General features: G+C 46.7%; 1 protein-coding gene across 1 annotated transcript in view; it reads left to right on the forward strand.

The window, feature by feature from the left end:
* Positions 1-247: 247 nt before the first annotated feature.
* Positions 248-15,201, forward strand: part of LOC149113600 (uncharacterized) — a 31,648-nt gene continuing 16,694 nt past the window's right edge. Inside the window, exon 1 of the mRNA XM_089287361.1 lies at positions 248-286. Coding sequence (XP_089143487.1) covers positions 248-286 — 39 coding nt within the window. The remainder of the gene's footprint in view (positions 287-15,201) is intronic.

Below are 15,201 nucleotides of genomic sequence, written 5' to 3' on the forward strand. Positions count from 1 at the left end.
CTTCAGGTGGAGTGGGTACTCCATCATCCACAACAGTGGCATCGATGTCTGAACGAATTCTGGTGATCTCACGAACGAAAAAGCCGTTGATGTCATTGGCTAGGGCCGTTTTGTCATGATAGTCAGGAAAAGATAATTCATCCTTTCTGAAAAGGAGTTTCTTGGTAGCTCTAAATAGCCTTCCTTGATCGGCACTGTTCTGATCGATAATATTGGTATAAAACGCCCATCTAGCTTGATTCATGAGATGAGTCACGTGATTTTTCTTAGACTTAAAGATAATCAGGTGGGCAACTTTGGCTTGATTAGCTGAAACTAGGGGGATATTTTCCAGTCCGGGGGACTCTAAACTAACTCCTGATGGGCTTAGTTCTCAGTGAAATAAACAGAGGTAAACGGAGCGCGCGCTCGGAGTCGAGCTTCTAAGCCGAAATATAGACGCACTTCTTTTTAAGAGTGAAAGAGTAGCCGACACCGCCCTACGCGCATAGTGATTTTCCGCAACTTTGGCTCGATTTGCCGGAACTTGGGGGATATTTTCCAGTCCCGGAAACTCTAAACTAAATCCTAATGGACTTACTTCTCAGTGAAATGGACACCGGTAAAAGGAGCGCACGCTCGGTGTCGAGCTTTTAGGCCGAAATATAGCCACACTTCCTTTTAAGACAGAAAGAGTAGCCGAAACCACCTTGAGCGCATCGTGATTTTGACCAACTTCAGCTCAACTTCTTGGAACTTGGGGGATATTTTCCAGTCCCGGGTACTCTAAACTAACTCCTGATGGGCTTGGTTTACAGTGAAATGGACACAGCAAAATTTTTTGAACGCTCATTTTCGAGCTTCTGGGCAGAAATCTAGCCCCACTTAACCTCAAGACTGAAGACTAGCCAAGACCGTCTTGCGCGCATCGTCATTTTGACAAACTTTGGCTCGATTTTCCGGAACTTGGGGGATATTTTTCATTCCTGGGGACTCTAAAGTAACTCCTGGTGGCCTTGGTTTCCAGTCAAATGGACACAGCAAAACTTTTTGAACGTTCACTTTCGAGCTTCTGGCCCGGAATATAGCCCCACTTCACTTTAAGACTGAAAGACTAGCCGAGACCGCCTTGGGCGCATCAGGATTTTGAACAACTTCGGCTCGATTTCCCGGAACTTCGGGGATAGTTTTTAGTCCCGGCGACTCTGAACTAACTCCTGATTGCCTTGGTTTGCAGTGAAATGAACACAGCAAAACTTTTTAAACGCTCACTTTCGATCTTATGGGTCGAAATATAGCCCCACTTCACTTTAAGACTGAAACACTAGCCGAGACCGCCTTGCGCACATTGTGATTTTGACCAACTTCGGCTCGATTTCCCGCAACCTGGGGGATATTTTCCAGTCCCGGGGACTCTAAACTAACCTCTGATAGCCTTGGTTTGCAGTGAAATGGACATTGGAAGACTTTTTGAACGCTCACTTTCGAGCTTCTGGGCCGAAATCTAGCCCCACTTAACCTTAAGACTGAAAGACTAGCCGAAACCGCCTTGCGCGCATTGTGATTTTTATAAACTTTGGCTCGATTTTGCGGAACTTGGGGGATATTTTTCATCCCCGAAGACTCTAAACTAATTCTCATGGCCTTGGTTTCCAGTCCAATGGACACACCAAAACTTTTTGAACGCTTACTTTCGAGCTTCTGGGCCGAAATATAGCCCCACTTCACTTTAAGACGCATTGAGTAGCCAAGACCGCCTTACGGGCATCGTGATTTTGACCATCTTCGGCTCGATTACCGGAACTTGGGGGATATTTTCCAGTCCCGGGGACTCTAAACTAACTCCTGATGGCCTTGGTTTGCAGTGAAATGGACACACCAAAACGTTTTGAACATTAACTTTTGAGCTTCTGGTCCGCAATATATCCCTACTTTACTTTAAGACTCATAGAGTAGCCGAGACCGCCTTGCGCGCATCGTAATTTTGATCAACTTCGGCTCGATTTCCAGGAACTTAGGGGATATCTTCTAGTAGCGGGGACTCTAAACTAACTCCTGATGGCCTTGGTTTGCAGTGAAATGGACAGACCAAAATCTTTTGAACATTCGGTTTCGAGCTTCAGGGCCGAAATATAGCCCCACTTCACTTTAAGACTCATAGAGTAGCCGAGACTTCATTGCCCGCATTGTGATTTTGTTCATATTCGGCTCGATTTGTCGGAACTTGTCCTGGGGACTCTAAACTAACTCCTGATGGCCTTAGTTTTCAGTGAAATGGACACAGGCAAAAGGAGCGCAGGCTCGGTGTCGATCTTCTAGGCCGAAATAGCTTCCCTTCATTTTAAGACTAAAAGAGTGGGCGAGACCGCCTTACGCGCATCGTGATTTCGAGCAACTTTGGCTCGATTTGCCGGAAATTGGGGGATATTTTCCAGTCCCAGGGCCTCAAAACTAACTCCTGATGGCGTTGGTTTGCAGTGAAATAGACACAGCAAAACTTTTTAAACGCTCACTTTCGAGCTTCTGGGCAGAAATATAGCTCAACTTTACTTTTAGACTCATGGAGTAGCCAAGACCGCCTTGCGCGTATCGTGATTTTGACCAACTTCGGCTCGACTTCCCGGAACTTGGGGGATATTTTCCAGTCCCAGGAACTCTCAGCTAACTCTTGATGGCCTTCGTTTAAAGTGAAATGGACACGACAAAACTTTTTGAACGCTCGGTTTCGAGGTTTTAGGCGAAAAGTTAGGCCTCCTTTACTTTAAGACTCATAGAGGAGCCAAGACCTCCTTGCGCGCATCGTGATTTTGACCAACTTCGCCTCCATTTCCCGGAATTATGGGGATTTTTTCAAGTTTGGGGGACTCTAAACTAACGCGTGATGGCCTTGGTTTGCAGTGAAATAAACACAGTAAAACTTTTTGAACGCTCACTTTCGAGCTTCTGGGCAGAAATCTAGCCCCACTTAACCTTAGGACTGAAAGACTAGCCGAGACCGCCTTGCGCGCATCGTGATTTTGAGCATCTTTGGCTCGATTAGCCGGTACTTGGGGGGTATTTTCCAGTTCCAGGGACTCTAACCTAACTCCTCATGGCCTTGGTTTGCAGTGAAATAGACACAGAAAAACTTTTTGAACGCTCACTTTCGAGGTTCTGGGCCAAAATATAGCCCCACTTAACTTTAAGACTCATAGAGTAGCCGAGACCGCCTTGCCCGCATCGTAATTTTGACCAACTTTGGCTCGATTTCCTTGAACTTGGGGGATATTTTCCAGTTTCGGGGTCCCTGAACTATCTCCTGATGGCCTTGGTTTGAAGTGAAATGGACACAGCAAAACTTTTTGAACGCTTACTTTCGAGCTTCAGGGCCAAAATATAGCCCCACTTCACTCTAAGACTCATAGATTAGCCGAGACCGCCTTGCCCACATCGTAATTTTGACTAACTTCGGCTCGATTTCCCGGAACTTGGGGCATATTTTCCCGTCCCGAGGACTCTAAACTACCTCTTGATAGCCTTAGTTTTTAGTGAAATAGATACAGGTATAAGGAGCGGTCGTTCCATTTCAAGCTTCTAGTCCGTAATGAAGCCCCACTTCATTTTAAGACTGAAAGAGTAGCCGAGACAACCTTACACGCATCGTGATTTTAAGAAACTTTGGCTCGATTTGCCTGAACTTGGGGTATAGTTTCCGGTCCTGGGGACGTTAAACTAACTCCTGATGGGCTTAGTTTTCAGTAAAATACACAGAGGTAAAAGTTACGCACGCTCGGTGTCGAGCTTCTAGGGCAAAATATAGCCCCACTTAATTTTAAGACTGAAAGAGTAGCCGAGACCGCCTTAAGCGCATCGTGTTTTTCAGCAACTTTGGCTCGATTTGCCGGAGCTTGGGGAATATTTTCCAGTCCCGGGGACTCTAAACTAACTCCTGATGGCCTTAGTTCGCGGTGAAATGAACACAGGTCAACGGAGCCCACGCTCGGTGTCGAGCTTCTTGGCCCGAAATATAGCCCCACTTCATTTTAAGACTGAAAGAGTAGCCGAGACCGCCTTAAGCGCATCGTAATTTTCAGCAACTTTGGCTCAATTTTCCGCAACTTGGGGGATATTTTCCAGTTCCGGGGACTCTAAACTAACTCCTAATGGCCTTAGTTCTCAGTGAAATGGACACAGGTGAAAGGACCGCACGCTCGCTGTCGAGCTTCTACACCGAAATATAGCCCCACTTCATTTTAAAACTAAAAGAGTAGCCGAAACCGCCTTACGCGAATCGTGATTTCGAGCAACCTTGGCTCGATTTGCCGAAACTTAAGGGATATTTTCCAGTCGAGGGGACTCTAAACTATCTCCTGATGGCCGTGGTTGGCAGTAAAATGGACACAACAAAACTTTTTAAACGCTCACTTTCAAGCTCCTTGGCCGAAATATATTCCCACTTCACTTTAAGACTCATAGAGTGTCCGAGACCGCCGAGCGTGCATCGAGATTTTGACCAACTTTGGCTATATTTCCAACGAAGTTGGGGATATTTTCCAGTCCCGGGGACTCTAAAGTAACTCCCTATGGCCTTGGTTTGAAGTGAAATGGACACAGCAAAACTTTTTTGAACGCTCACTTTTGAGCTTCTGGGCCAAAATATAGCCCCACTTCACTTAAAGACTCATAGAGTAGCCGAGACCGCCTTGGGCGCATCGTGATTTTGACCAACTTCCGCTCGATTTCCCGGAACTTGGGGGATTTTTTCCAGTCCTATGGACTCTAAACTAACACCTGATGGCATTGGTTTAGAGTGAAAGGGACACAGCAAAACTTTTTGAACGCTCACTTTTGAGCTCCTGGGCCGAAATATAGCCCCACTTCACTTTAAGACTAGTAGAGTAGCCGAGACCGCCTTGCGCGCATCGTGATTTGACCAACTTCGGGTGGATTTCCGGAACTTCGGGGATATTTTCCAGTCCCGGGGACTCTACAATAACTCCTGATGGCCGTGGTTTGCAGTGAAATGGACACAGCAAAATATTTTGAACACTCCCTTTCGAGCTTCTGGGTCGAAATATAGCCCTTTTTCACTTAAAGACTGAAAGAGTAGCCGAGACCGCGTTACGCGCATCGTGATATCGACCAACTTCGGCTCGATTTTCCGGAACTTAGGGGATATTTTCCAGTCCCGGGGACTCTAACCAAAGTCCTCATGGCCTTGGTTTGCAGTGAAATGGACACAGAAAAGTTTTTGAACGGTCACTTTCAAGCTTCTGGGTCGAAATATAGCCCAACTTCACTTTAAGACTGAAGGAGTAGCCGAGATCACCTTACGCGGATTCTGATTTTGACATACTTCGGCTCCATTTCCCGGAATTTTGGAGATATTTTCAAAACCCGGGAACCCTAAACTAACTCGTGATGGCCTTGGTTTGCAGTGAAATGGACCCAGGTAAAACGATTGAACGCTCACTTTCGAGCTTCTAGGCCGAAATATAGCCCCACTTCACTTTAAAACTGAAAGAGTAGCCGAGACCACCTTACGCGCATCGTGATTTTCACCAACTTCGGCTTGATTTCCAGGAACTTGGTGGATATTTCCCAGGCCCGGGGACTCTAAACTAACTCCTTATGGCCTTGGTTTGCAGTGAAATGGACACACAAAAAGTTTTTGAACACTCACTTTCGAGGTTCTGGGCTGAAATATAGCCCCACTTCACTTTAAGACTCATAGAGTAGCCGAGACAACCTTACGCGCATCGTGATTTTCACCAACTTCGGCTCGATTTCCCGGAACATGGGGGATATTTTCCAGTCCCGCGGACTGTAAACTAACTCTTCGTCGCCTTGGTTTGCAGTGAAATTGACACAGCAAAACTTTTTTAACGCTCACTTTCGAGCTTCTGGGACGAAATATAGCCCCACTTCTCTTTAAGACTCATAGAGTAGCCGAGAGCGCCTTGCGCGCATGGTGAGTTTCACCAACTTCGGCTCGATTTCGAGGACCTTGGGGGATATTTTCCAGTCCCACGGACTCTTAACTAACTCCTTATGGCCTTGGTTTGCACTGAAATAGACACAGAAAAACTTTTTTAACGCTCACTTTCGAGCTTCTAGGCCGAAATATAGCCACACTTTACTTTGAGAGTCATAGAGTAGCCGAGACTACCTTCCGCCTATCGTGATTTTGACCAACTTCGAATCGATTTTCCGGGACTTGCGGGATATTTTCCAGTTTCGGGGACTCTAAACAAACTCCTGGTTGCCTTGGTTTCCAGTGAAACGGACACAGGAAAAATTTTTTAACGCTGACTGTCGAGCTTCTGGCCCGAAATATAGCCCCACTTCACTTTAAGACTTCTAGAGTAGCCGAGACCGCCTTCCGCGCATCGTAATTTTGACTAACTTCGGCTCGATTTGCCGGAACTTCGGGGATATTTTCCAGTCCTCGGGACGCTAAACTAACTGCTGATTGCCTTAGTTTGCAGTGAAATGGACACAGGAAACCTTTTTGAGTGCTCCCTTTTGACCCTCTGGGCTGAAATATAGCCCCACTTCACTTTTAGACACATACAGTAGCCGAGACTGCCTTCTGCGCATCGTGATTTTGACCAACTTCGGCTCGAGTTGCCGGAACTGGGGCGATATTTTAAATTCCCGCGGACTCTAAACTAACTCCTGATAGCCTTGGCTTGCAGTGAAATGGATAGAGAAAAACTTTTTTAACACTCCCTTTCCAACTTATGGGCCGAAATATAGCCCCACTTCACTTTAAGACTCATAGAACAGCCTAGACCTCCTTTCGCGCATCGTGATTTTAACCAACTTTGGCTCGATTTCTCTGAACTTGAGGGATATTTTCCACTTCCGAAGACTCTAAACTAACTCCTGATGCCATTGGTTTGCAGTTAAATGGACACAGCAAAACTTTTTGAAGCCTCACTTTCGAGCTTCTGGGCCGAAATATAGCCCCACTTCACTTTAAGACTCATAGAGTAGCCGAGACCGCCTTACGCGTATCGTGATTTTAAGCAACTTTGGCTTGATTTGCGCGAGCTTGGGTGATATTTTCCAGTCTCGGGGACTCTAAACTAACTCCTAATGGCCTTAGTGTTCAGTGAAAGGGAGACAGGTAAAAAAAGCGCACGCTGGGTGTCGAGCTTCTAGGCCGAATTATAGCCCCTCTTCATTTTAAGACTGAAAGAGTAGCCAAGACCGTCTTACGCGCATCGAGATTTTGAGCAACGTGGGCTCCATTTGCCGGAAGTTGGGGGATATTTTCCAGTCCCGGGAACTTTAAACCAACTCCTGATGGACTTCGTTTTCAGTGAAATGGACACAGGTAAAAGGAGAGTACGCTGGGTGTCGAGCTTCTAGGCCAAACTATAGCGCCACTTCATTTTAAGACTGGAAGACTAGCCGAGAACGCCTTAGGCACATCGTGATTTTGAGCAACTTTGGCTCGATTTGCCAGAACTTGGGGGATATTTTCCAGTCCCGGGGACTCTAAACTAACTCCTGATGGCCTTAGTTTTCAGTGAAATGGACACAGGTAAAAGGAGCGCACGCTGGGTGTGGAGCTTCACGACCGAAATATAGCCCCACTTCATTTTAAGACTAAAAGAGTAGCCAAGACCGCCTTACGCGCATCGTGATTTTGAGCAACTTTGGCTTGATTTGCCGTGACTTGGGGGATATTTTCCAGTCGCGGGGACTCTAAACTAACTCCTGATGGGCTTGGTTTGCAGTGAAATGGACACAGCAAAACTTTTTGAACGCTCACTTTCGAGCTTTTGGGCCGAAATCTAGCCCCACTTAACCTTAACACTGAAAGACTAGCCGAAACCGCTCTGCGCGCATCGGGATTTTTACAAACTTTGGCTCGATTTTGCGGAACTTGGGGGATATTTTTCATTCCCGAAGACTCTAAACTAACTTTTGATGGCCTTGGGTTCCAGTCCAATGGACACACAAAAACTTTTTGAATGCTGACAATCGAGCTTCTGGACCGAAATATAGCCCCACTTCACTTTAAGACTGCAAGACTAGCCGAGACCGCCTTGCGCGCATAGTGATTTTGACCAAACTTCGGCTCGATTTCCCGAAACTTGGGGGATATTTTTCATTCCCGGGGACTCTAACCTAACTCCTGATGGCCTTGGTTTGCAGTGGAATGGACACAAAAAACTTTTTGAACGCTCTCTTTCGTGCTTCTCGGCTGAAATATAGCCTCACTTAACTTTAAGACTCATAGAGTAGCCGAGACCACCTTGGGCGCATCGTGATTTTGACCAACTTCGGTTCGATTTCCCGGAAATTGGGGGATATTTTGCAGTCCCGGGGACTCTAAACTAACTCCTGATTGCCTTGGTTTTCAGTGAAATGGACAAAACAAAACTTTTTGAACGCTCCCTTTCGAGCTTCTGGGCCGAAATATAGCCTCACTTCACTTTAAGACTCCTAGAGTAGCCGAGACCGCCTTGCGCACATCGTGATTTTGACCAACTTCGGCTCGATTTCCGGAAACTTGAGGGATATTTTCCAGGCCCGGGGACTCTAAACTAACTCCTGACTGCCTTGGTTTGCAGTGAAATGGAGACAGAAAAACTTTTTGAACGCTCAGTTTGGAGCTTCTGGGCCGAAATATAGCCCCACTTCACTTTAAGACTGAAAGAGTAGCCGAGACCGCCTTACGCACATCGTGATTTTGACCAACTTCGGCTGGATTTCCGGAAACTTGAGGGATATTTTCCAGGCCTGGGGACTCTAAACTAACTCCTGACTGCCTTGGTTTGCAGTGAAATGGACACAGGAAAACTTTCTGCTCGCTCAGTTTCGAGCTTCTGGGCCGAAATATAGCCCCACTTCACTTTAAGACTGAAAGAGTAGCCGAGACCGCCTTACGCACATCGTGATTTTGACCAGCTTCGGCTCGATTTCCGGAAACTTGAGGGATATTTTCCAGGCCCGGGGACTCTAAACTAACTCCTGACTGCCTTGGTTTGCAGTGAAATGGAGACAGAAAAACTTTTTGAACGCTCAGTTTGGAGCTTCTGGGCCGAAATATAGCCCCACTTCACTTTAAGACTGAAAGAGTAGCCGAGGTCGCCCTACGCGCATTGTGATTTTGACCAACTTCGGCTCGATTTCCCGGAGCTTTGGAGATATTTTCCAAACCCGGGAACCCTAAACTAACTCCTGACTGCCTTGGTTTGCAGTGAAATGGACACAGGTGAAACGACTGCACGCTCACTTTCGAGCTTCAAGGCCGAAATATAGCCCCACTTCACTTTAAGACTGAAAGAGTATTCGAGACCGCCTTACGCCCATCGTGATCTTCACCAACTTCGGCTCGATTTCCCTGAACTTGGAGGATATTTTCCAGGCCCGGCGACTCTAAACTAACTCCTGACGGCCTTGGTTTGCAGTGAAATGGACACACAAAAATTGTTTGAACGCTCAGTTTCGAGCTTGTGGGCCGAAATATAGCCCAACTTCACTTTAAGACTGAAAGAGTAGGCGACATCGCCTTACGCGCATTGTGATTTTCACCAACTTCGGCTCGATTTCCCGGAACTTTGGAGATATTTCCCAAACCCGGGAACTCTAAACTAACTCCTGATGACCTTGGTTTGCAGTGAAATGGACAACTGTAAAACGATCGCACGGTCACTTTGGAGCTGCTAGGCCGAAATATAGCCCCACTTCACCTTAAGACTGAAAGAGTAGCCGAGACCGCCTTACGCGCAGCGCGATTTTGACCAACTTCGGCTGGATTTCCCGGAGCTTGGGGCATATTTTCACTCCTGATGGCCTTGGTTTGCAGTGAAATGGACACAGCAAAACCTTTTGAACGATTACTTTCGAGCTTCTGGACCGAACTATAGCCCAACTTCACTTTAAAACTGAAAGGGTAGTTGACACCGCCTTAGGCGCATCGTGATTTTGACCAACGTTGGCTCGATTTCCCGGAACTTGGGGGAAATTTTCCAGTCCCGGGGACTCTAAACTAACTCCTAATGGCCTTAGTTTTCACTGAAATGGACACAGGCAAAAGGATCGCATGCTGGGTGTCGTTGTTCTAGTCCGAAATATAGGCCCACTTCATTTTAAGACTCAAACAGTAGCCGAGACCGCCTCACGCCCATCGTGATTTTGAGCAATTTTGGCTCGATTTGCCGAAACTTGGGAGATATTTTCCAGTCCCAGGGTCTCTAACCTAACTCCTGATGGCCTTAGTTTTCAGTGAAATGGACACAGGTAAAAGAAGGATACGCTCGGCTTTGAGCTTCTAGGCCGAAATATAGCCCTACTTCATTTTAAGACTAAAAGAGTAGCCGAGACTGCCTGACGCGCATCGTGATTTTCAGCAACTTTGGCTCGATTTGCCGGACATTGAGCGATATTTTCCAGTCCCAGGGTCTTTCAGCTAACTCCTAATGGGCTTAGTTTTCAGTGAAATGGACACAGGTAAAAGAAGCGCACGCTGCGTGTCGAGGTTCTAGGCCGAAATATAGCCCCACTTTATTTAAAGACTGAAAGAGTAGCCGAGACCGCTTTAAGCGCACCAAGACTTTCAGCAACTTTGGCTCGAATTGCCGGAACTTGAGTGATATTTTCCAGTCCTGGGGACTCTAAACTAACTCCTGATGGCCTTAGTTTTTAGTGAAATGGACACAGGTAAAAGTAGCGCACGCTGAATTGCGAGGTTCTAGGCCGGAATATAGCCCCACTTCATTTTAAGACTCATAGAGTAGCCGAGACCGCCTTCCGCGCTTCGTGATTTTCACCAACTTCGGCTCGATTTGCCGGAGCTTGGGGGATATTTTCCAGTCCTGGGTACTCTAAACTAACTCCTTATGGCCTTGGTTTGATGTGACATGGACACAGCAAAACTTTTTGAACGCTCGCTTTTGAGCTTCCTAGCCGAAATAAAGCCCCACTTAACTATAAGATTCATAGACTAGCCCAGACCGCCTTGTACGCATCGTGATTTGACCAACTTCGCCTCGATTTCCCGAACCTTGGGGTATATCTTCCAGTTCGCGGGACTCTAAACTTACTCTTGCTGGCCTTGGTTTGAAGTGAAATGGACACAGGAAAACGTTTTCAACGCTCAGTTTCGAGCTTCTGGACCGAAATATAGCCCAACTTTTTTCTACGACACATAGAGTAGCCGAGACCGCCTTCCGCGCTCCGTGATTTTCGCCAACTTCGGCTCAATTTTCCGGAACTTGGGGGATATTTTCCAGTCCCGGGGACTCTAATCTAACTCCTGATGGCCTTGGTTTGCCGTGAAATGGACACAGCAATACTTTTTGAACGCTCCCTTTCGACCTTCTGGGCCGAAATATAGCCCCACTTCACTTTAAGACTCCTAGAGTAGCCGAGACCGCCTTGCGCGCATCGTTATTTTGACAAACTTCGGCTCGATTTTCAGGACCTTGAGCGATATTTTGGAGTCCCGGGGACTTTAAATTACGTGCTCATTCCCTTGGTTTGCGGTGAAATACACACAGCAAAACTTTTTTACGCTTACTTTCGAGCTTCTGGGCCGAAATATAGCCCCACTTCACTTTAAGACTCAGAGAGTAGCCGCGACCGCCTTGCGCGCATCGTGATTTTCACCAACTTCGGCTCGATTTCCCGGAATTAGAGCATATTTTCCAGTCCCGGGGACTCTAAATTAACTCCTGATGGGCTTGGTTTGCAGTGAAATGGACACAGCAAAACTTTTTGAACGCTCCCTTGCGAGCTTCAAGGCCGAAATATAGCCCCACTTCTTTTTAAGACTCATAGAGGAGCCGGGACTTCCTTTCGCGCATCGTGATTTTGACCAACTTCGGCTCGATTTCCTTGAACTTGGGGGTTATTTTCCATTTCCGGGGACTCTAAAGTAACTCCTGATGGGCTTGGTTTGCAGTGAAATGGACACAGCAAAACTTTTTGAACGCTCCCTTGCGAGCTTCAAGGCCGAAATATAGCCCCACTTCTTTTTAAGACTCATAGAGGAGCCGGGACCTCCTTCCGCGCATCGTGATTTTGACCAACTTCGGCTCGATTTCCTTGAACTTGGGGGTTATTATGCAGTCCAAGGGACTCTAAAGTAACTCCTGATGGCCATAATTTTTAGTGAAATGGACACAGGTAAAAGGAGCGCACGCTCGGTGTCAAACTTCTTGGCAGAAATATAGCCCCACTTCATTTTAAGACTGAAACAGTAGCCGAGACCGCCTTACGCGCATCGTGATTTTCAGCAACTTTGGCTCGATTTGCCGGAACTTAAGGGATATTTTCCAGTCCCGGGGACTCTAAACTATCTCTTGATATCCTTGGTTTGCAGTGAAATGGACACAGAAAAACTTTTTGAACGCTCCCTTTCGACCTTCTGGGCTGAAATATAGCCCCACTTCACTTTAAGACTTCTGCCTTCTGTGCATCGTGATTTTGACCAATTTCGGCTCGATTTGCCAGAACTTGGGGGATATTTTCCAGTCCCGGGGACTCTAAACTAACACCTGATTGCCTTGGCTTACAGTGAAAGAGACACTGGAAAACAGTTTGAGCGCTCCTTTTTGAGGTTTATGGCCAAAATATAGCCTTACTTCACCTTAACACTGATAGATTAGCCGAGAGCGCTTTGCGCGCATCGTGATTTTGGCCCACTTCGGCTCGATTTGCCGAAACTTAAGGGATATTTTTCAGTCCCGGGAACTCTAAACTAACTCCTGATTGCCTTGGTTTGCACTGAAATGGACACAGCAAAACTTTTTGAACGCTCACTGTCGAGCGTCTTGGCCGAAATATACTAAAACTTCACTTTAAGACTGAAAGACTAGCCAAAACCGCCTTGCGCGCATGGTGATTTTGCTCAACTTCGGCTCGATTTCTCGGAACTTGGGGGATATTTTTTAGTCCCGGGGACTCTAAACTAACTCCTGATGTCCTTAGTTCTCAGTGGAATGCACACAGCAAAACTTTTCGAACGCTCCTTTTCGAGCTTCTGGGCCGAAATTTAGCCCCACTTCACTTTAAGACTCCTAGAGTAGCCGAGACCGCCTTGCGCGCATCGTGATTTTGACCAACTTTGGCTTGATATGCGCGAACTCGGGTGATATTTTCCAGTCCCGGGGACTCAAAAATAACTCTTGATTGCCTTAGATTTCAGTGAAATGTACACATGTAAAAGGAGCGCACGCTCGGTGTCGAGCTTCTAGGCCAAAATATAGCCCTACTTTATTTTAACACAGAATTAGTAGCCGAGACCGCCTGACGCGCATCGTGATTTTGAGCAACTTTTGCTCGATTTGCCGGAACTTGGGGGATATTTTCCAGTCCCGCGGACTCTAAACTAAGTCGTAATGGCGTTAGTTCTCAGTGAAAGGGACACAGATAAAAGGAGCGCACGCTGGGTGTCGAGCTTCTAGGCCGAATTATAGCCCCACTTCAATTTAAGACTGAAAGAGTCGCCGAGACCGCCTTACGCGCATCAGAATTTTGAGCAACTTTGGCTCCATTTGCCGGAAGTCGGGGGATATTTTCCCGTGCCGGGAACTTTAAACCAACTCCTGATGGTCCTAGTTTTCAGTAAAATAGACAAGGTAAAAGGAGCGCACGCTGGGTGTCGAGCTTCTAGGCCAAACTATACCCCCACTTCATTTTAAGACTGAAAGAGTAGCCGAGACCGCCTTACGCGCATCGTGATTTTGAGCAACTTTGGCTTGATTTCCAGTGACTTGGGAGATATTTCCCAGTCCCGGAGACTCTGAACTAATTCTTGATGGCCTAAGTTTTCACTGAAATGGACACACGTGAAAGGAGCGCACAAATATAGCCCCACTTCATTCATTTTAAGACTAAAGGAGTAGCCGAGACTGCCTTATGCGCATCGTGATTTTCAGCAAATTTGGCTCAATTATTTTACAGTCCTGGGCACTCTAAACTAACTCCTGATGGCCTTGGTTTGCATTGAAATGGACACAGCAAAACTTTTTCAACGCTCACTTTCGAACTTCTGGGCCGAAATATAGCCCCACTTTACTTTAAGACACAAAGACTAGCCGAGATGGCCTTGCGCGCATCGTGATTTTGACCAACTTCGGCTCGACTTCCCTGAACTTGGGGCATATTTTCCAGTCCCAGGGACTCTAAACAAAATGGTGATGGCCTTGGTTTGCAGTCAATTGGACACAGCAAAACTTTTGAACGCTCGGTCTCCAGCTTCAAGGCCGAAAGATAGCCCCACTTCACGTTAAGACTCATAGAGTTGCGAAAACCGCCCTGTGCGCATCGTGATTCTGACCAACTTCGGCTCGATTTCCTGGAACTTGGGAGTTATTTTCCAGTTCCGGGGACTCTAAACTAACACCTGCTGGCCTTGGTTTGCAGTGAAATGGACACAGCAAAACTTTTTGAACGCTCAGTTTCGAACTTCTGAGCCAAAATATAGCCGCACCTTATTTTAAGACTCATAGAGTAGCCGAGACTGCCTTGCGCGCATCGTGATTTTGACCAACTTCAGCTCGATTTCCAAGAACTTGGGGCATATTTTCCAGTCCTGAGGACTCTAAACTAACTTCTGATGCCCTTGGTTGTCAGTGAAATTGACACAGCAAAACATTTTGAACGCTCGCTTTCGAGCTTCTGGGCCGAAATATAGCCCCACTTCACTTTAAGACTCATACAGTAGCCGAGATCGCCTTCGGCGCATCGTTATTTTGAGCAACTTTTGCTCGATTTCCCGGAACTTGGGGAATATTTTCCACTACCGGGCACTCTAAACTAACTCCTGATGGACTTGGTTTGCAGTGAAATGGACAGAGCAAAACTTTCTGAATGCTCACTTTAGAGCTTCTGGGCCGACATATAGCCCCACTTCACCTTAAGACTGAAAGACTAGCCGAGACCGCCTTACACGCATCGTCATTTTGAGCAACTTCCGCTCGATTTCCCGGAACTTGGGGGATATTTTACAGTCCTGAGAACTCTAAACTAACTCCTGATGGCCTTGGTTTGCAGTGAAATGGACACAGCAAAACTTTTTGAACGCTCGCTTTCGAGCTTCTGGGCCAAAATATAGCCCCACTTCACCTTAAGACTAAAAGAGTAGCCGAGACCGTCTTCCGCGCATCGTTATTTTGAGCAACTTTTGCTCAATTTCCCGGAACTTGGGGAATATTTTCCACTACCGGGGGCTCTAAACTAACTCCTGATCGCCTTGGTTTGAAGTGAAATGAACACAGC

The sequence above is a fragment of the Orbicella faveolata genome, unplaced genomic scaffold, assembly GCF_042242905.1.
Source record: "Orbicella faveolata isolate gen_17 unplaced genomic scaffold, um_ofav_v1 contig_14, whole genome shotgun sequence".
Lineage (NCBI taxonomy): Eukaryota > Metazoa > Cnidaria > Anthozoa > Scleractinia > Merulinidae > Orbicella > Orbicella faveolata.